General features: G+C 38.7%; 1 protein-coding gene across 3 annotated transcripts in view; it reads left to right on the top strand.

Moving 5' to 3' along the window:
• WARS2 (tryptophanyl tRNA synthetase 2, mitochondrial) overlaps positions 1-18,640 on the top strand; it is a 78,992-nt gene extending 60,352 nt beyond the window's left edge. For all 3 annotated transcript variants that reach the window (XM_072644517.1, XM_072644520.1, XM_072644519.1), the window contains exons 5-6: positions 13,563-13,681; positions 17,421-18,640. In XM_072644517.1, coding sequence (XP_072500618.1) covers positions 13,563-13,681; positions 17,421-17,866 — 565 coding nt within the window. In that variant the 3' untranslated portion in view covers positions 17,867-18,640. The remainder of the gene's footprint in view (positions 1-13,562; positions 13,682-17,420) is intronic.
• Positions 18,641-22,828: the final 4,188 nt, after the last annotated feature.

Below are 22,828 nucleotides of genomic sequence, written 5' to 3'. Positions count from 1 at the left end.
TTTCCCCAATATCATGCAAGTAGTCAGCAACAATTGTGGAATTTGAGCTCAGGTCTTCTGATTTAAGAACCATCACTTTCAATCAGTTAATCAATAAACATTTATTAAATGTCTCCTATGTGCTCAGGCATACTGAGGATACAAATACAAACAATAAAAACATCTTCTCAAGAAGCTTATATTCTATAGGAGAAGACAGCAGGTGCCTATGTAAGTATATATGGAATAAACAAGTACAGAATAAATAAATAAAAGTTAATTAGGGAGAGAAATCAATACCTATTGAAGAGATCAGGAAAAACTTTGTATAGAAGGTGTTATTTGAGCTGTATCTTGGGGGAAAGAGGATTGGTTTAATCATCACACACTAGGAAAACAAAATGCGTGAAAATGCTTATTGCCCAATTTGTTGCAAGTAGCTGGATGGGCAGATCATTGGGTTATTATATCTCCATATGGATTTATCTTGGACAGGTACTGGAAATAGTGAGGTGAGCTCAAAATTACATAGGAGAAGATTGAGTTAAATCATATTAGGAAATTACTCAGCATTATCAATGATTTCAAGCTGCTATCTGTCCCTTGCCCCCAAAGTCCATCTCTTTAACATGAGTTTTCTCTCAGTGATGCTATAAGACTGAACTTTGATGACTGAGATCTCAGAAGAATCAAAATGGTAAATGATCTAAAGGACAGTGGGACAGATGCCTGTAACATTATCACCAATAACTTGCTAAAAAGTAGATAATCCCTGCCCTGAAGACACTTAGTTTCCCCTGGGGTGGTGCATCATATTCAAAGATAAGTAATTACAGGATTTGGAAAAATAAATATACATTGATTGGGGCCCAGGCAGTAAAAACAGTCCAAGGGTTCTAAGAGGCAGAGATAAAGGGGAGGATAACAACAGGGGAGGGGGAAGAGGGAAGAGGGAAGCCTGGGCAAAAGCAGAGAACCAGGAGGCAGAATATTGTGTACAGGGCAAGTGAGCCAATTTGGTTAGCAGGTAGAGTATTGATCAAAAGTAACGTATAATGAACCTGGGTAGGGAAGCCAAATCCAGAGTGGGAAGGGCTTTATAAATGACAATGAAAAGGATTTCTGTTTTATCCCTGAGTCTATAGGGAGCCACCAAAGATTCTCCAACTGGGAAGTGACAGGCTCAGAACTGGTCTTTAGGAATATCAGTTTAGCAGTTGTGTGGAGGGTAGACTGCTGAAGAGACAGGTTGTATGCACATAACGAAGTTAGGAGGCTATTGCAATACTTCAGACAAGAGGTGGGTGTGAGGGGGGTGCAGAGCAAAGATGGTGGAGTACAAGGACATACCTGCTCTAGCTCTACCCCCAAAGCCCATAAAATACCTGTAGAAAATGGCTAAACAAATTCTAGAGCAGCAGAAGCCACAAAACGACAGAGTGAAAGAGATTTCCAGCCCAAGACAGCTTGGAAGGATGACAGGAAAGGGCTGTCTCACTGGCTTGGAGCTGAGCACAGCCCAGCCTTGGCCATGGGCATGGCAGGGACAGGACTGGAGCAAGCCTCAGGGCACAGAATCACATGTAACAGCTGCCATTCCCAGATTTCTCAATCCACAAACTCCGAAGACAGCTTCAAAGATCAGTGCAAAAGCACTTTCACCTGGGTGAGAAGGGAACATGGTCTGGCCCTGGCCCCAGGTGACAACTGTCATTTTTGGAGCCCTCAGCCTAAAGACCCTGGGGGAATCAAGCAGCTTATCTGGATCTCAACCCTGAGTGGCGATCCTGACATGAGAAGAAGCACTGGCTGGTGGAGCTGGTAGAGGCTCTGGACAGGGAATTCTACTTGCAAATCCTGGGCAGAAAAGCTTGTGGTTGCTCCCAGACCAGAGTGCAGGCCAGAAGAGGAGTAAACTCTTCTTCCTTCATTATGCCACCTTGGCAGAACTGAGAACTTACAGGTCCCTAGAGTATACCCTCCACTTGACAAAGGATTCACAAATCAAGTAACTGACTGGAAAAATGCCCAAAAAAGGGGAAAAAAAATAAGACCATAGAAGGTTACTTTCTTGGTGAACAGGTATTTTCTTCCATCCTTTCAGATGAGGAAGAACAAAACATACCATCAGAGGAAGACATAAGAATAAAGGCTTCTGCATCCAAAGCTTCCAAAAAAAGATTTGCAATGGTCTCAGGCCATGCAAGATCTCAAAAAGGATTTTGAAAATCAAGTAAGAGAGGTGGAGGAAAGAATGGGAAGAGAAATGAGAGAGACGCAAGAAAAATCATGAAAAGCAAGTTAACAGCTTGCTAAAGGCAACCCAAAAAAATGCTGAAGAAAATAACACCTTTAAAAATAGACTAACCCAAATGGCAAAAGAGGTCCAAAAAGCTAGTGAGGAGAAGAATGCTTTATAAAGCAAAATTAGCCAAATGGAAAAGGAGGTTCAAAAGCTCACTGAAGAAAGTAGTTCTTTAAAATTAGAATGGAGCAGATGGAAGCTAATGACATTATGAGAAAACCAAAACAATGTGAAATATCTCATTGGAAAAACAATTGACCTGGAAAATAGATCCAGGAGAGACCATTTAAAAATTATGGGACTACCTGAAAGCCATGATCAAAAAAAGAGCCTAGACATCATCTTTCATGAAATTATCAAGGAAAACTGCCCTGATATTCTAGAACCAAAGGGCAAAATAAATACTGAAAGAATCCACCGATCACCTCCTGAAAGAAACCCGAAAAGAAAAACTTCTAGGAATATTGTAGCCAAATTCCAGAGTTCCCAGGTCAAGGAGAAAATATTGCAAGCAGCCAGAAAGGAACAATTTGAGTATTGTGGAAATACGATCAGCTTCTACACTAATGGATCAAAGGGCTTAGAATATAATATTCCAAAAGTCAAAGGAACTAGGATTAAAACCAAGAATCACCTACCCAGCAAAACTGAGTATAGTACTTCAGGGGGAAAAATGGTCATTCAATGAAACAGAGGATTTTCAAGCATTCTTGATAAAAAGACCAAAGCTGAAAAGAAAATTTGACTTTCAAACACAAGAATCAAGAGAAGCATGAAAAGGTAAACAAGAAAGAGAAATCACAAGGAACTTACTAAAGTTGAACTGCTTACATTCCTGCATGGAAAAATCATATTTGTAACTTTTCTCAGTATTAGGGTAGTTGGAGGGATTATATACATATGGACAGAGGGCCCAAGGTGAGTTGAATAGGAAGGAATGATATCTAAAAAATTAAAATTAAGTGGTGAAAGAGGAATGTATTGGGAGGAAAAAGGGAGAAATGGAATGGAGCAAATTATCCCTCATAAAATAGGCAAGAAAAAGCTTTTTCAGTTGAGTGGAAAAGGGGGGAGGTGAGAGGGCAAAAGTGAAGCTTATGTCACATTTGGCTTAAGGAGGGAATAACATGCATACTCAATTTGATATGAAAATCTATCTTACACTACAGGAAAGTAGGGAAAAAGGAGATAAGAGGGGTGTGGGGGGATGATATAAGGGAGGGCAAATGGGAGGAAGGAGTAATTAGAAGTAAACACTTTTGGGGAGGGATAAGGTCAAAAGAGAATAGAATAAATGAGGGGCAGGATAGGGTGGAGGGACATATAGTTAGTCTTTCACAACATGACTATTATGGAAGTCTTTTGCAAAACTACACATATATAGCCTATATTGAACTGCTTGCCTTCTCAGTGGTGATGGGTGGGGAGGGAGGAAGGGAGAGAAGTTGGAACTTAGGAATGAATGTTGAGAATTGTTTTTGCATTCAACTGGGAAATAAGAAATACAAGTAATGGGGTATAGAAATCTGTCTTGCCCTACACGAAAAGAGAGAAGATGGAGGTAAGGGAAGGGAGGGGTGTGATGGAAGGGAGGGCAGATTGGGGGAAGGGGTAATCAGAATGCATGGTGTCTTGGGGTAGGGGTAGGGGAGAGATCGGGAGAAAATTTGGAACTCAAAGTCTTGTGGAAATGAATGTTGAAAACTACAAATAAATTAAAAAAAAAATCCAAAAAAAAAGAGGTGGATGTGAGCCTGGATTAGGGTGGCTAAAGTATAAAGAGAGAGATGGAAATGAACATGGTAGATGGTGAGGACAGGTAAGACTTGGCAACTGATTTCATATGAGAGGTGAGAGAGGACAGAGTTGAGAATAATGCCTACACTGTGAATATTAGCAACTACAACAGGGGTTCTCAACTTTTTTTGTGTTATAGATCCCACTGTTAGTCTGGTATGTTGGACCTCTTCTCAGAATTATATTTATTTTATTTTATTTTTCTGGGAGATTAGATCTCCTTATTTCACTCAGGCTGGAAGTGCAGGAGTCTCTCCTAGGCCCAGCCCCAATGCTGCTCAGTGCAGAAGCTTGGACCTGCTCCATCTCTGACTTGGACTCATTCACCCCTCCATAGGGAGCCTGGCACCCCCTTCCTCCACTCCAGGGGATCACTATATTAGTGCCACACTTAGTGTGGACATGTAGTGTGCCCTACTGACATTTACAGCTGTGTGACCTGCGCAGGTCATAAAAACTCTGGCTGCTTCACTTTTGTCATCTATGAAGTAGGGATAATAATAATCGTGCCTGCCTCCTTCAGTTGTTATGAGGATAAAACACTTTTCCATCCTGAGAGCTATTACATAAATGCTAGCTATTATTGTTAGGTAGATGTACCAAGAACTCACCAACCAACCTCGATTTTCTAAAGTGATGTACAGAAGAGAAAAGCAAGGCCAGGATAAACATAAGAATGTGGCAAAATTCTGTAAAAGTGGTATCAGAAGAAGATGACGGGGTGGGATCAAAGTATAAGGAGAGGGCTACCTTATCCTCTGAGAGTGGAGCAAAAGAGGAGAGAATGGGGAGCATGCTAAGGTGACAGACACTAAGCGTTTATCCCTAGAAAGTTAAAGACAGAAAGAAAGGTCTCATGTACACCAAAATATTCATGGTAGCTCTTTGTGTGGTATTAAAGAACAGATGTGCACTGAATCAGAACTGTCTAATCAAACAGTGATACAAGAATATAATAGAATGTTGATGTACTCTAAGAAATAGGGAATATAAAAAATTTATTGAGGTATCAAAGACCTCTAAGATACCAGATATGAAGTATCAGAATCATGGCAACAGTACCCATGATTACACCAATGTATGGGAGAGAAAAACAAAACACACGAGAATGAAACTGAATACTCTGTGATGATATGACCAAGCTTGGCCCCACAGAAAGGTTGAATGAGCCTGTCTCCCTCCCTTATTTGCAGAAGTGGGGTACGAATGGTATGGAATATTGTAAACATAGGCCCATTTGATGGGTTGAATGGTTTTTCTTATTTTTCTTTCCTTTTTCTTCTTTATAACAGAAGAGTTATATTTACAAATTAAGGTGATATAAAAACAAATGATCAAGAAAACAAGATTATAAAATAGCAAATTCTGCCAGCATCCTAGATGCTACAAGAATGTGGGGAAAAGAGAGGTTAGTAAGCTGGAGTAGTGATGGAAGAATTTGTGAAGCAGGAAAGACTTGATGTTGGCATTGAAAAATGGGTGATATTGGTTAGATGGAGAAGGAGGAATATAGTATGTGGGGGGACAGGAGGAAGGAGACATTCCCAAAGGAGGGAACAGGGAATTCAGGCCAGGAATAAACATCAGCCAAAGTCAAAAACAGTAGCAAGTTTTAGCAAGTTTTGGAGCTATACTTGATTAGGCTAAATGAGACCAGATTGGAAGGGCCTTGATTAGTTCCATCAGATCATGCTCTTATAATATTATTACTCTTAGAAGGTTTCATACCTTAAAAGGTAGTATCAGTTCTTTTATGAGAGAATGTTTCCATATCCAAAGTAGACTAGAAGGAAGTTTGAAGTAGAAGTAATTGAAGAATGAGGGTTAAGTGACTTGCCCAGAGTCATGAGAGTAGTAAGTGTTTGAGACTGGATTTGAATTCAGGAAGAGGAATCTGACTCCAGACCTGGTGCTCTATCCATTGCGCCACCCAATGGCTGAAGTGCTAGATATAGAAATTTGAAGAGAAAGTCCCTGCCATCAAGGACCTTACAATCTGATGGGGAAAAACAACACACACAAAGAAGATGGAAAGGGGGAAGTATTAGACAAAGGGACATGGCAGAGAAGTCCCAAAGTAGGGTGGGAGATGAGATATCTGTGCTGAATCCCCTCTTTGAGTGGAGGCTTTGGAGTTCATGGTCCAGCCTCCAGTCAGAGGGCTGGAGGTTAGACATGAGGTATGAATACCAACCTTGCAAGATGATGAGGTGTTTGCAGTGATAAGTTTCCTGGGCCAAAGTAGTGCAGCCAGGTGGGAAATAAGGAAAGAGAGGAGTAGAGATTGAATCTATGATTTCATTGGCATAGGGAGCTCCCAGGGGAGGAAACTTCCTCTACCACTGCAGGCCAGCACCTTCTCTGAAATTTAAAGTCTTAGTTGCCTTCCCCAGAGTCACACATCCAGATAAGGAAATGTTTATGTTATGGTAAATTTTTAAAAACCTAATTAGGATGAGTGAAAGAAATAAAAAAGAAAAAAAGGACAGATGTCATGGTTGGCACCCCAGCATGCAATAATATACATGAATAATGAGTAAAGCCAAAACATCTGAGATGAAAGGAAGAGCTGAAAGAGAAAGGTTGAAAACCCAAACAATGAGCCGTACAACTGAGAATTAAACAGAGACTGAAATAATGTAAAGTATAAAAGCAGTAGCAAAAAGTGAGGGCCAACATCTGTTGTAGGAGATAAAAAGAATCACAGAAGCAGGGGAGGAAAGGAGAGGGGGAAAAAGACTAAAATAAGATGAAATGGCCAGGATGTGTGTAGTAGGACCAGGTGAGAAAGATTAGTTGTTATTTTTTTCCTTTAAAAAACAAAAACCAGAAAAATTGTTAGAAAAGAGGCAAGAAACAGAGACCAGGCAAAGATACCCAAAGAGCTGTTATAAAAGTTAAATGTGTTTTCTGTTTAGTTTGGTTGCTTTGTAAATCTGGAACCATTTTGACATGTGGAAATATTCATTGTGATGTGTTTAAAGTGTATTGATTATGGTCATTGTTTTTTTCTGTGTTAGTTTCAGGCCATTGTGATTTCCTATGGCTACTGCAATTGCTTTTTAACTTGCCCTGCAGACTATTTTGGAAGTGAGGGAGTTCATGCTGACCTCTGGATGTCAATTTTACTATAATTACCAAGAGGAGAAGTCAAGTTTGGTCAAAGAATAGAAATGATTCCAAAATGGGGAGTATATATCTACATGCCAGAAGAGCACTTTAGATCATAAACAGGGCAGTAGACATGAGGAAATAAAATAATAAGGAATATTTTTATTACTAACACTTGTTGAGCAACATCCCTAATTCAGCTCAGAACTGCCTAGGACACAAGAGTAAACATAGCCCTGATAATTTTATCTATTATATTTTGTGTATGCATCCTTAAAAACTAGCTATCAACTTTATATTGACTGCAAATATTCCAAAAGTGACATCCTTGTCTAGCGACCAAGATGTGGATGTTCTCCTGGAGGAAATGAATCAAATCAATCTCGACATCCTAAAAGCAGAAGAAAGAAGGTGCCACCAAATGGAAGGAGAGCTCACAGATATTCCTCAGAGGGACTTAAAAAAAGAAAAAAGAATGTCCAGAGTTGGTTTTCTCATACACCCAAAGGCAACAAGAAACATTTCTTGGGGCATTTTGTTATCTCATGTTGTAGTACTCATGATAAACATTTGCAAGAAGACCAGCTTGTAAATAATTGCACCATATATACCAGTAGAGAAATTCTCTGAAACTTTCAGTAAGATCCCCTCAAATCAGTATTAACTTTAATATTCAGTAACTTCAGAGCAAAAATTAGAATAAGGATGATGAAAGATATATCAGAAAGCACAATTCAGGAAGAAAAAATGAAAGGCCAAATACTTGTAAGGTGCTCAAAATCCTGATGATTTTTACAACATCAACACTTTCTTCAGAAAAATAACTGGTAGCATCACCAAAAAAAAAAATGCAGTTGGTTATATTTTTCCAGATAAGAAAAGTTATTGATGTGAAAGACATCCCAGAATTAGCAGCCTGTGTAGTCAGACTGCCGGCTGTCAGCTGATCAGAATTAGTAAGAAGAAAAAAGAGGAGAAAAAGAAAGAGGAAGAGAAGGAAGGAGAGATGAAACAGTAACTATGGCATATAACTGCAACAGCTCAATCCTGAATTATTTAAACCAGCAATTGTTTATGAAAAATGGGCAGTGGATGGCAGAAATGACAGACAGTATTGCAAGGTATAATATTATGCAGATTAGCCAATGCAAATCAGCTGCCACAGCAAGATTGAGTCACCAAAGTTCCTTAGTCATTAAACACTTGACTTATTTGCCAAATGAAGAAATATAGTAGCCAAAGGTTAGTCACTTATACCTTGTTTGAGGATTTTTAAGGATAATTTTTTTCCCCCAGTACTCAACAATACTGCAATATGGGATGACCAAAAGTCCAAAGAAATATTTCCTCTTGATTTTGGATGTATGAGAAAACCAACTCTAGTAATTCCTTTTCTGTTTTTTTCCTTCACCAGGGAATACCTGTGAGTTATCCTTCCATTTAACTGAAACTTCTTCTGGCTTGGTTTATAGCAAGAATGTCAAAGTTTGTCTGATTCAGTTTCTACAGCAGTATGACGACTTCTTGAACATATATGTGCTAAGTCCTGGAGATACAAAAAAAGAAAAAACATTGCCCTTGCGCCCAAGGGTCTTACATTTTGTTGGGGGAGACAACTTCCAAATAACTATGTACAAACAAAATATGTAGAATTAATGAACAAAAGCAACACTGGTTTGGAATATAAACTCATTTGTACGATCTTATGAAAAAGGGTAATGAATGATATAATTGGCATTATCTCATAAATCAGAGATAAGCAGTAGACGGTAAAAAGCCAATTTAAAGAAAGGTTGAAAGGATCAATCCATCACTCAGTCAAGTGTTTTCTAAGCACCTGATATGTGCCAGGTCCTGTGATGTCAGGGATACAAACATAGTAGATGAAACAATCCCTGTTAACAGAAGTTTACATTCTAATGATGGAGGTATATCTTAGGTATATCTAGGTATGTATAGAAGAAGTACAAAGAGAATACAAATTAGTTAAAGTCAAGGTAGTTTTAAAGGGAGGACACTAGCAATTGCTGGACTGCACCTTGAAAGAAAAGGCTAATTCTATGAGAAAGGGAGAAGGGAGTGCATTCCAGGCATAGGGAACATCTAGTACAAAAGCATTAGAGATCAGACTTAGCCAATTCACCCTGTAGGCATTGAAGAATAAAAATGGAAGGACAACGAACAGAAGGAAATGGAAGATAATCTGCAAAGATTTTGACAACAAACTATTTTTTTGCCATCAGAGACTATGGAAGTACTCCGAGTCTAGTGTCAGTCCCAGATGGGATTATGGGTGACATAGAAATTGTATTAAAGAGAACAAAGAAATTGAAAAGCATCCAGCATGGAGATTTATGCTGGAAGTGACTGACACAATTGTGAGGACAACAAGGGATCTTCTCACAAGGTATCTGAAGAAGATACCAAAGGAATAAGGGGGAAAAAAACTTAGACTTTATCAGTAGTAGAAAAGGGTGACTGAGAGAACATAATAGCTGTCAAACTGTAAGGCTACTATCTACTCGATACAATATTTTCATGAGACTCATTTCCACATGAATCAGTGGCATCCCCAGGGGGGTTATTAGTTGGGAACAGACTTTCAAAAGCTGTATTTTACTATGGAACTCATCTTTACCTTTTACAGTTCGCTGAAAGATGTAGAGAATATGAAGTTAGACAGTACTTATTGTTCGTTAATTATGGGAGGGTTGGGAATGATCCTTAAAGTTTCTCTTCCAAAAAGGTGACTTTGATCTATACATCAGAATTATTCGAGGTTCCTTGAGTGATATAACAACAGAGATAACTTTGTTCAACTACCCTCTCCTGCTAAATATCAGGCAAGGCATGAAACAGGGAGACATGTTCACTAAAGGTGTTTGCACCTGTGTGGAGGAAATCCAGCACATATTTCAAGTCACAGAGTAAGTTCCCATACAATCCTCCAGATATTCCTATTTGTGAAGGACATTATGACAGTTGAGTTGCATTTAGCCCAAGAACTCTGCAAAGCTTCCTGGAGCAGATTCATACCCATTGAAAAGAATTTAAACTGACTGTGCTCATAAGAAAGACCAAATGGATGAAGAATGCTATTGCTGGAATTATAAGACACAGTTAGATGGACAACTTAAAGAGCTTGCCCATCTGTGTGTGTGAGTCTGTGAGACAAACAGTACAAATGGACAATATATTGGGCCCCAAATTAAACAGAAGGCAGGGAATAGGTTTCATTGCCTTCAGGAAATTGCAGAGTTCCTTTAATGACTCCAGACACAAAGACCCATTTTGTGAATACCAACATCTACCAGTATTACTATGTGACTGTGAAATATGGAATACAACATTCTTTGAAGAATGAAAATGTGTGTCTCACAGAGGGTAATGGAGAAGTATGTGGTATTATAACAGGTTACAATATGGAACTAGTAAGGAACTTTGAAAGAGAATAGAAGTTTAAGATGTCACAAAGAGCTGGTCATATAACAAAGGTAAGGGATAACACATGGATGGACACACTATCAAGTGAAAGTAAAGAAAGTCTCTACCACTTTGAGTGGACAACCTTGGATTAACTTATGGAGAGCAGAGAAGAAACTGTGGTATAGAAAAATGGCTATTGAGATACCCAGAAGATGAAATCCAAGAGAGGAGCCGGTAATAAAACACATGGTCTCATCTCTATACACAGATGCACAAAGTGTAAGTAACAAGCAAGGTGGACTAGAGGTCCTAACATAAGGAGACCCCATAGCTATCACTGAGGCTGTGTGAGATAAGCCCCATGTCAAGAATATAGCTCTAGGTAGATAAATTGTATTCTAAAGAAACAGGATGTTCAACAAAAAGAAAGGAAACAGATAACTGAGGGAGATCTCCAACCCCAAAATTCTGTGATTCCATGCACTATGTAGTCTCCACTGTGCTTAATTTTCTTTCTCTGGTGAGATTACTATTTTCCATATTTCCATAATATGCTATATTCACTTTTAAATTGTCTGCTTTCTGAATTTCAACAGAATTTTTTTAGCCTCGTAGGTGATTTCTCCCTTCTACTAGCATGTGTTAAGATTTCCTTCTCTACCATGATGGAGTGTATTTACAGTACCAACAAAGTGATGTTGTAAAGGAATGGAGCTGCTCATGTTAAAGGAAAAGGAATTATGGGATAGGGGGAAGCTTTTAGAAAAACTGTTGAGACAGGATTCTGAGAAACCCATTTTGGATCTTTTGTCATCTCTTGTTTATCAGGAAATAGCAATTCTGTTTGGGGAAAACTTCTTTTAGTAGTATCCATAATCAGGAGTTTATTTTTGAACCAAGAGATGGAGCCCAATCCAGGGTGAGAAAGCCTTTTCCTTAATTAGAGGGCTTAACTGGGAAGATTGACTATAAAAGCCTGAGTCACATTAATTAGTGCCAAGCTGAAGTCAGTAGTAAGATTGAACTGTTGATAATCTGTCTTTATAAATTGAGTCCTGAGATGTCTACACTCTGTGATAAAATAATTTTGGGCAGTCTGCAGGCTTTGTGCTACAGAGGAAAAGGGGAAACGAGTTACAATAGGATAAAGGCAGCAGTGCCGGGCACAAAAGTGAAAGTGCTGCTCTGATTGAGTGTGTTTCTCTAATAATATTCTAAAACTAAATGGAAATCATTTGGAAGAGTGTGTTACTTTTTTGTAATCTCTATGTCTTCTCTTTCAGCACAGATAACTATAACTTGAATGTACATATACATAGGACTGCAGGTCATAGCTCTAAATGAACTGGAAGTAACGTTGGAGGCTGTTGAGTATAACCCCCATATTTTCTACGTAGGGAAACCAAGGCCCCTAAAAGTTAGGTGACTTATCCACATTCACACAGCAAATAAGTGTGTGACATAAGATTTGAGCCTGTCATCCTAACTTCAAGTCCAGGACCCTTTTCACTATATCATGCTGTGTGACTGTTACATGATGAGGTGCTCTTTCCCCATTTTTAAACCAAACATTCTAAAATATATGCATTCAACATTAGTCCTGTCCCTACCAAAGCAGGTACCTTAGCATGTTATGAACTCCTTCCAGGAATGCAGCAATCCTCAACCACTCTTTCAAAGGGACTTCAGAGCCCCTTCATTTACTACACGTTGTTTGATAATCCTATTTGGTTTTTGGCCTAAACAAGATTATGCAGCCTCATCACCCATCTGTTTGCCCAGCTTGGCTCTGAATGACTTTTGATTTTCCAAAAATTAGATCCACTCTCAAGGGACAAAAAATTGCCACCATTTAGAAATTTAATTTAAAAAAATGTGCCTTGGGACCATATAGGACCACAGTGGCATTTTTATGAATTTATACAAAAAATAAGTACAAACATACTATAAGCAAGAAAACAAGTGGAAAACTATATGTGACTATAGAAGATGGTAGTAAAAAAAATGAGTTTTTTAAAAGGCGTTATGATTTGTAATCCACGCTTCAGTTTTAAGGCATCTTATGAAACAGTTAAAACTTGGTATTGATCTCTAGGTAATTCTTTTTAATTAGTGCTAGCAAAACACATCCTTTACCCTTCCTTAATGTTTTAAAAGATACAATATCAGTGTTGTGTTGGCAAACACCCACATTAGCTGCTTTGAATTGTGACACATTGACAGTCCTTAAATTGATGAGATAGATGACTTGCTGAGGTTGGGTATGCAGTCTCTAGATTATCTCTGTAGATCACAAGCTGAACTTTATTGTTCTACTTGAAAGTTAAACTTACCCCTTCTCCTCTTTAGTTTCTTACTCTTACCAAATATATCCGAATGGATCCCTATAACCTAGGGGTAATTATTCACCAAGAAAATGAGGAGAACTCTGGCAGCAACAGCTTCAGCTGTCTTTCAAATGACACTAGTTCACTCTTCTGAAAGCTCTGTTCAGTCATCCTCCAAGAATGCTGGTGGACTCTAATTTTCTCTGAGCCTTTTAGGATTCTGTGAATATTTAGAGACAAAAATGAAATCAGGGACTCAGATATTCAGAGTGGAGGTGATAAAGGTATGGGAGGTATGGATTTAAATTGCATCGTGCCAACTTAATATACAGGATAGGCTATTTCAGGTACCTTTCGTCCCCCCAGGAATAGGTTGTTGCTTGGTATTTATAACTATACTTTATTGATCTAGGGAAACAGCCAAAACAAAAAAGAAAAAGCTCACAAAACTTGATTGGACAACAGTCTTCTTGTCATTTGTATACATGCTGAGCTAGACTTGGGTTTTCTCTCCTGTTGTTGACAAATATTTGTGGAATACTAATAGTGAAATAAGTCTAGAAAAAGCAACAGTCTGGGTATCAGCTTCTCTAAGACTTTCTGTCTTTTATTAAAAGGTCCACACATGTCCCTGTTGGGGAAGATCAAGTCACACATATGGAACTGGTCCGAGATCTAGCACAATGTTTTAACAAGAAGTATGGGGAGTTCTTTCCAGTACCCAAATCCCTTTTAAGTAAGTAGTAAGTCTGTGATTATTAGATTGTGGTTTATTTTGAAGATGCCAATATGTACTTGCAGTCATGTTGATTAAATTTGGGGACTATGAAGAAGGTAAAAGACTAGGTGACTGTCTCAACTTGTAATATACTGGAGTCAAATGTAGAGAAAGGAGAGAGGGAGGGAGGGAGGGAGGGAGAGAGAGAGAGAGAAAGAGAGAGAGAGAGAAAGAGAAGGAAAGAGAACTAAAGGAAGGAAGGAAAGAAAGAAGGAAGGAAGATTTCTGAAAATACCCTCTTACTCGGATCCAATTGAGCTCTCCCTTTAACAAAGAAAAGCAGTTAAGTAAAAAAGCTTGATAGCAGTGACTAAGCTAACGATATACATCACCTTCTGCCTTCGAAGTTTCCTCTTTCTCTCTGCCATTAAGAGAGATTACATTGTTTATTCTTTAGGACCATTATTGCTTTTTTCAGTTACTCAGTTTGGTTTCTTTTAGTGAACTTTTCAGTTGATATGTTGTAGGCATTGTGTTTGTTATTTTTTGGGGTGGCATTCCTCCTTATTTCACTTGCATCATTTTGTACAAATGTCCTCATATTTCTCAGGATTCTTCATATTAGTCATTTCTCACTGCAAAATATTCCAGTCCATTCATATACCACGATTTGATCAGTCATTCTCTAATCTGTGGCTATCCAAATTCATTCTTTGTAGATCTGAGGGGTTTTTTTTTTTTTTTGGTCTTTTTTTGTCCTTTGCTTAACACAATGTCAAGCGTACGTTAAATATTTAATAAATACTTGTTTTGAATGAATAAATGCCTTGATTTCCCACGGGCAGTTCATGATTTAGGAAAAATCAGTTTCCTACTTTCAGCCCTTCTATGTCTCATTCTTTTTTATAGGAATGGTAGGATAGGACATAACATTAGAAAAAATAAATTATGAGGTTTTGAAATACATACATGGATTTAAAGTGCTCTCTAAATGTCACAGTCATAAGAACCAAAAGAACTGAAAACCCGAAGAAGCAAATAAATTAAAAGAATGCTCATGATATTATAATACTGATAGCATAGCTAGCTCTGGATGATTCTCTTTGCCTTCCTAAAAAAAAAAAAATCACAAAAATGGAATGAGTCCTATGTTACTTACATCCAAATCCTGAACTGAACTTTCCCCACCTTACCTAGTCTTTAATTTCTCTTGAGAAAAGATGATATTCACTTATATTTTGGTATTTAGCATTTGGTATCCCTATTTTGGTAATAGGGATAAACTTACGACAGGGGTAAAGAGCACTGCACTGTAGCCTACTCATCTTTACTACAGCTGCCAAGCAAAATTTAACTACCTAGAGTTTGTATATCATGTTCATTATGTAAATTTGTGTAGCACCAATGTGATACTCACAGCACCCACAGTGGCCATGAATATCGCAGCGCAATTCTGAATTGTGAAATACAACGACTCTCCACATGGAAGACAGAACCAAAACATTTATTCAGACACCAGAAAGTCAAATCCATCATAGTAACAAAAATCTATATACAGTAACAATGCAGAGAATAGCACCATCCCCAAGCCTTCCCCCTGCTTGGCTTCCCACAAACTAGCTCCATTAAACAAATCACAAATAGGCTTCCCTTAAACAAAATGCCCTTCTCACACTCACAGCCAACTTCTGGCTTGCCTGCATCCTTCTGTTCTGACTGCTCTCTCCCTAATTTCCCCTGAGTTCTGCCCTTGCTCCACCTCTTCCTGTTCCCCCCATTCAATAGACTCTGCCTACCACAGATTCCATGTGACTCAGGTTTCCATGTGACCTAGAGAGGTCACATGGGCCTATTAATGAATGAGAAAGATCTTCTCATTTTAAATTATCATTACAACTTGTAAATTGTGGGTCACCTTAACAATTGGTACAGAAATACTTTGGTAAACCCATACACATTCAAGGAAAAACTTCATTTGGTAATGAGTTGTATTTTCGTGAGTTAGGAAAGACCTTGGAGTCAGTCAATCAACAAGAATTTATTAAGACTCTCCTATGTACTAGGCATTGTGCTAAGCATTGAGGATACTCCTGCTCACACGGAGCTACTCAGTCTAGTGGAGGAGACAGCATTCCAACAGCATGTGTAAACAAGTTTTATACAAGATAAAGTAGACACAATGCACAAAAGGAAGACACTGACATTAAGGGGAATTGGGAGAGCTTCCTACATAAGGTGGCATTTTTGATGGAACTGGGAAGCCAGGAACTAGTGAAGAGGATGGAGAGAATTCCAGGTATGAAGGATAGCATAGTGTCAGGAGATAGATTATCTTGTGCAAGGAACAGTATGGGGCGGGGGTGAGGTGAGGAGGTTGTTACTGCATTACAGAATACATGGAGTTGAATAATGAATAAGACAGGAAAGTAGGAGGAGTCAGGTTATGAAGAGTTTTGAGTGCCCAACAGAGGACTCAGAGATTATTTAGTACAATCCTTCCCCACGGTATGAAGCCCCTCTACGTTCATTTTCCATGAATGGTGATTATCCTATCTCCACTTGAAGACTCCCAGTCAGCTTGTTCTCAAGGCAACCATGCTATTTTTGAACAGTCCAAAGTAAATGGGGTAGCATGGTATGGTGGAAAGAAAGCACCAGATTAGGAGAATGATTTGGTTGTTTACGTTGTTCAGTCGTTTTCAGTGTCTGACTCTTTCTGACCCCATTTGAGGTTTTCATAACAGAGATACTGGAATGATTTGGCATTTTCTTCTCCAGCTCATTTTACAGATGAAGAAACTGAGGCAAATGGGTAAAGTGATTTGCCCAGGATCACACAACTAGTAAGTGTATGAGGCCAGATTTGATCTCAGGTCCTCCTGACTCCAGGCCCAACACACTATGCACTGTGCCACCTAGTTGCCAGATTACTTATAAATCCCATTTTTGCCATTAATTAACTGTGTCAACTGGGACAAATAATTTAAGTCTATTTCCCTATTATGTAAGAAAGAAAAACAAATTAAAAATTCTCCCAGCTCAAAAGTACTATTATCCTATAATTGGTGGGAAGTTTTTCTTATATTTGAGTCTCCCCCAAATGATTATGTATTATAATTTTTCTATTGGTTAATATTTGCAAGTCATTACAGGATTGATAAATTATTAGTAAACTCCTTTAAAGCATACTGCACAGGATGCACCATTTTGTGAGACAAAGCCAAATGTTCTATTTCTGCCCAAACAACAAATAAGTCATTTCTGAATTTAAAAAATTGTCATATATACATTCTCATATATGTTATCAACCAGTAGGGAAGAGCCCACTGAAACTAAAATAAAACCTATTTTTGTTCTTAGGCTTCTCTACCCATTAATATACCAAAACAGCAACCCAAATAGTTCAGTAGTTCTGTAGTTACGTGAAATAAAGAAATTCATAAAGCACATAAGATTTAGAAGATTCAGAGAAGTTAAATTAAGATCTTCCATGAACCACTACAGTTTCACTACTGTGGTAATCGGTAATACTCCAAAGACATCATTAATTCATTAATAGGCACACAAGTTTCCATTCCATTCGTCAAATGTTCATTAAGTACCTATACAGCACTAGACATTGGAGATGACAACACTGAGGTTTTCTTCCCACCTTCTATCTGATGCATTCTTGCTAGAGAAGAACCACAGCTGCTGGTTCAGTATCCATCACTTATTTAGAGAGCTAGACACTAACCTTTCTTGTTCTTGTTCTTAGCCTCTATGAAGAAGGTAAAATCACTCCGAGATCCTTCGGCCAAAATGTCAAAATCGGACCCTGACAAACTAGCCACCATTAGGATAACAGACAGCCCAGAGGAGATTGTGATGAAATTCCGTAAAGCTGTCACAGACTTTACTTCAGAGGTGACCTACGACCCATCCACTCGAATGGGTGTCTCCAACATGGTGGACATTCACGCTGCAGTGACGGGTCTCACAGTAGAAGAAGTTATTCACCAAAGCGCCGGTCTTGACACTGCTCGCTACAAAAATGTGGTGGCAGAGGCTGTTATTCAGAAATTTTCACCAATTAAGAGTGAGATTGAGAGACTGAAGATGGAAAAAGACCATTTGAGAAAAGTTTTACAGGTTGGGGCAGAAAAAGCCAAAGAACTAGCAAAGCCAGTGTGCCAAGAAGTCAAGAAATTGGTAGGTTTTTGATAGGAACATGATCAAATAATCATGAATATCTGTAATGAAGGCAGCTGACTTCATACGCAGAAGACTGTACTGTTTGTAACCCTTTTGTTGGACCACCCCGACCTGCTGGTTTCAGATGAGGAAGCAATGTTGTGTGACCTTAAATAAGTGTTACTAAACAAAATTTTGCAGTCAGAGAAAAAGAAAATTAAAGCAATATGCATGGCTAAATAGTAAAAAATGCCATGCTTCTCCTTCTCCTCCTTCTTCTTTTAAGGCTTTTTGGGGTCAGGGTTCATGTAAACCTGCAGGTTTGGGGGATTTTTTTCCCCCACCAATCTCCATCTAGTTCATTTTACAAAAATAATTTTGAATAGATCAGGAGCATATTCTTGACCTGATCTCTTCCATGAGGGTAGAAAACAAGACTTTGGAAGACAGACGAATCACTTGGATAGTTAGGGCAAGGATGAGGTGAGGGAATAAGCATTTATATAGTACCTACTATGTGCTCAGCCACATATTTAGATTAAAAGTTCCTGCTCTTTACAAGTTGTTCAGTTGATTGTTTGTGGTGCTTAACACAGTTCTTTGCACATAGTAAGAGCTTAATAAATGCATTGTTCATTCTTTCATTAGATATGTACTAGCTTTCCTTTCAAAGACACACAGTTAAACGTTAAGTGAGACACTGTAGGTCAGCTGGAATATTGTTCTTCAAGAATATTACAGCCAATTTTTACCAATACTTTTAATCAAGAAGCTAAATCAAAAAATATATGTATGACAATCAAAGCGAGAGTGTCTTGTTTTTATACTGCTAGTATATTTTATGGACGACTGGAACTGATGAACCCAGCCAGCCATCTGTGTAGTATCAGTCAGGCAGTTCAGATTTCTATATGGTGTTAGCTGAGGGCAGGTCTATCTCACCCTCAACCCAGAACACACTGTAGGCTCTCAGTAGATATCTAATGAAAGAGAAAATAGTCCAAAGAGTGATTTTTTTAACTTGGCAATTTCTACCAATGCATGAACTCAGTTCACATCTGTAAGAAAGGGAAGCATAAGAAACAGACTTTTCTCTCTTCAGCTCTTAGGGCTTCCTCAAAGATGTTCAGGCACAGGCTTCACTGGTCTATCAGTCTTTGCAGCCTTTTGGAATGGTTGCCTAGGAAATATGTGGTGCTACCTTCTGTGTGTGTGTCTCTCTCTCTCTCTCTCTCTCTCTCTATCTCTCTATCTCTCTCTATCTCTCTATCTCTCCAGACTCATCATTAGTTTGGAGGGTTATAGTTTATTACCATGTCTCCTAGATCTGCTGTCTTAACTCACTGCCACACATTTGCCTTCTACACTTCAATCTCCACACACAGATGGACAGAGTATTTGGATGTTGGCAAAAAAAAAAAGTTGAGTTTAACAAATGTAAGTTAATATCTTGCTTGCATTCCTCTGACCCTGTACCAAGTCCACAGTTGTTCTCTTTTGGAAATTTACTCTTCAGAACAGAGGAAAGAGACAAAACATGATATATTTTATGTCTCCCATCTGATCTTTTGTGACAGTATTCAGAATTGGCGGGAATAATTTCGTAAATTTACTATATCGTTTCATGACATAGAATCCAGGCTTTCATTTCAGGTTTTGAAATGAAAGGGACTAATCAGAAAGTGACCATCTTTAATACCTACCACTCAATTAACGCATTGCTGTGTCCTATTGGAGAACCTATTGAGAACAACTGAAGGTTGTAGTAAAAGAGACTCCCTAAAGAGGCCTCAGAAATTGAGAGCTGCCCCAAGAAGGGGTGACTTGGCCAACGACCAACTGACATTTGACTAGCCCAATTATAACAATGAAAAATGAACTCTAGAAAAAGGCATGTGTGGAGTGGAAACCAGAGGCCAACATGGGTGGGCAGATCTCTTCTGATATATAGAGAGGCGTACCAGAAATCTCTTGCACCTGAACTGAAAGCGAGTACTCACATTGATACAAGACCACAGGCGGATTTTATGGCAGCTCTGAGAGAACAAACCTTTCCTCTCCAAGGCTCATGGTAGAAAAATAGCCAACAGTGGAATTTTTGAAGTTGATGGTTCCCCAGTGAATGATTTTATTTTTTCCATTGATTTCACTGCCTGCCTTTTCCCAATGACTTTGTAATACTTGCTGTTTCTTATTCATGTGATCCTTAAGGCTCCCACATGCTCAGTACCGAGGAGGCATGAACTGTTACAGCTTCCTGCTGACCATAACCCTTTGATAATCACACAGCCACCATGTGTTTGACCCCAAGAGCATCCTGGAAACCATGCTCTTTACTCTTCAGATCCATGTTGATGCCAAAGCCTGCTGCTGGTGCTTCTTTTCCACCATCTGTGGTGGATCTGTTCCTTCATCTCCATAAGTTACTACAAAAACTCCACTTCTCTTTTATCTATTGCACTGTTCCTAGTAGAGCCTTCCTGTCTTTAGCCTAGTCCCTCTCCTTACAGAAAGTACTAGTCAATATCCTCCTTGCCTTCTGTTTTTGTCTTCTGAACCCCAGAGGTAATTTCCTATCCCTGCTCTTAATACCCAGTTCTCCTTTTCTCTCTGCTGTCTCTCCTTCATACAGTCACTAGCACCCCTCCTAGCTCCTAGATCCCTTACACCCCTGCTATTTCTTTACACTCTTTCTTCTCATCCCTCAGCCCTGTCTTTTAAATCTTGAACAACTTCTCAGAGGTCACACCTCCTAATTACCTTTCAGTAAGTCCTTTTTGCACATACACTTCTAAGAAGTGTATCCTCAAACCTTTTAGACACTTTGATTAGCTGAGAAGAAGGGAAGCATTAACAACTCCATTTTATCCATCCTAATCCAAAAATGTCAGCCACTGCCACTCTTCTGAAATTCAGATATAATATGCATATTGTGTCTATGTTGTATATTATGTAATACAGATTATAGAATAAAATATGCATGTATATAATATATAATCATACAATATGGGTATATTTTGTAATATAGATTATAAAATATAATATGTATGTACATAATACATATATATTTAATACATATATAATCATGTAATATATATGAATATATTGTATGAATCATGTACTGTATTATAAATCAGTATATGTATACACACGTACTTCTCTGGTCCCTTTTCCAGATTGTGACCATTTCCTGTGACTTGTCCTACATTCATTTCACTAACCACTTTCACAACGTTCTCTTCTGCCGTGGTAGTGAGATGCTGGTAATTGGATCACGTTCTTGCTCACTACTGTTTATCACATTGAGACACTGCACTAAACCTCATCAATCACATGCTGCATTTAACTGAAGGAAGGTCATTCAGTTTAGTTTATATTTGTCTTCATGTGTATTTATGTGCAGATGAGCTAAAAATGTAGACCTTGGGGACCTATCTGTACAGAGGTTGGAAGGAGATGTGACCAAAGTCTAAAAAATCCTAATGGATAAGGATTAGAGTGACCTCGGAGCAGTGCACTAAGTCCTAGAATACTGGAAATTGGGGGCACTGCCTAAATCTAAAAGGACACAAATAAAGGTAGTTGCTATTCTTGATAGTAAACTGATAGAGTGCAGGGATTATACAAATGGAAAATGTAAACCAATCCAAGAAGAATTGAAATCCATGGAGGAGAGATTCACAAAGTTATGTTAGTGATGTTCAAAAACATCTTTAATATATTGAAATCAGTATCATGAGAGGCAATTGTCCTGCTCACCCATTAACATCTCTTACTGGCACTATTGGCATCTGTAAACGTTTACTGAGTATATTCAGAATAATGTGCTACATTAATCACTGAGACATGGAGGCATGGATAATGACCTTATTTATGTATTTTTCTAAGATGTAAGCTATTGTTTTTAAAGTCCTTTTCGGTTTTTTTGCTGCCTATTCACCTATGCTATTCATCCTTGAAAGACTTTCATTTGACCCTACCATCCTTTTAAGCTACTATCTTATATCTCTCCTCTCTTTCATAGCTAAAGTTCTCGAAAAAAACTCTCCACACTCATCTGCTTCCTCTTCTCTCATTCATTTCTTAACTCCTTCCAACCTGGTTTCTAACCTCATAATTTAGCCCAAATTTCTGTCTCTGAAGTTATACTATTAATCTCCTAGTTGACATCTCCTAGGGTGACTTTTCTGTCCTCAACCTTCCTGACCCCTCTGCAGCATTTGACACTCTTGACTCCCTTCTCTTCCTGGATTCGTATTCTTCTTGGTTTTCCTCTCCCCTACCTGACTGTTCCTTCTTACTTAAGGGTAGGTATATCCAAAGCTCCATTGTGAGCCCTTTTATCTTTTCCTTCTACACCTTCTCTCTCGGTGATCTGATCAGCTCCCATGGGTTCAGTTATTCCCAAAGCAGTTTAAAAAGCCCCTGCATCTCTTGGCCTCCAGTCTCACACCATTGACTCTTTATTGCACAATCATGTGAATGCTCAGTGGGCATCTCAGACTCAACATGTCTAAATCAGAACTCCCTGTCTTTCCCTCCACAACCCATCCCTCTTCCTAATTTCTGTATTCCTGTCAAGGACACCACCATTCTTCAGTCACCCATATTCACAACCTCTCTCTGCTCTCTTTCTTTCTCACTCTTTATAACACATCAATTAACAAGTCTTGTCCATTCTACTCACAAATCTTTTGTGTCCAACCCCCTTTCTCCCCTAGCACCACAACCTTAGTTTAGTCCTTCATCACATCTCTCTTGAACTAATGCCAAGCCTCCTAACTGGTCTCCCTTTGTCAAGTCTCTACTTTCTCCAGTCCCTGCTCCACAAAGTTTCCAAAGTGATGATATTCCCAAAGCACTGTTTTGACCATATCACTCCCTCACTTAAAAAGACCCTATGGCTCCCTGTTGCCTCTAGATTAAAAATATAAACTCTTTTTAACATGTAAAGCCTTTAGCAATTTCACTCCAACCTACTTGTTCAAGCTT

Source organism: Notamacropus eugenii, chromosome 2, assembly GCF_028372415.1.
Source record: "Notamacropus eugenii isolate mMacEug1 chromosome 2, mMacEug1.pri_v2, whole genome shotgun sequence".
Lineage (NCBI taxonomy): Eukaryota > Metazoa > Chordata > Mammalia > Diprotodontia > Macropodidae > Notamacropus > Notamacropus eugenii.
The sequence above is the reverse complement of the archived record's forward strand: the minus strand, read 5'-3'. Positions and strand labels throughout refer to the sequence as shown.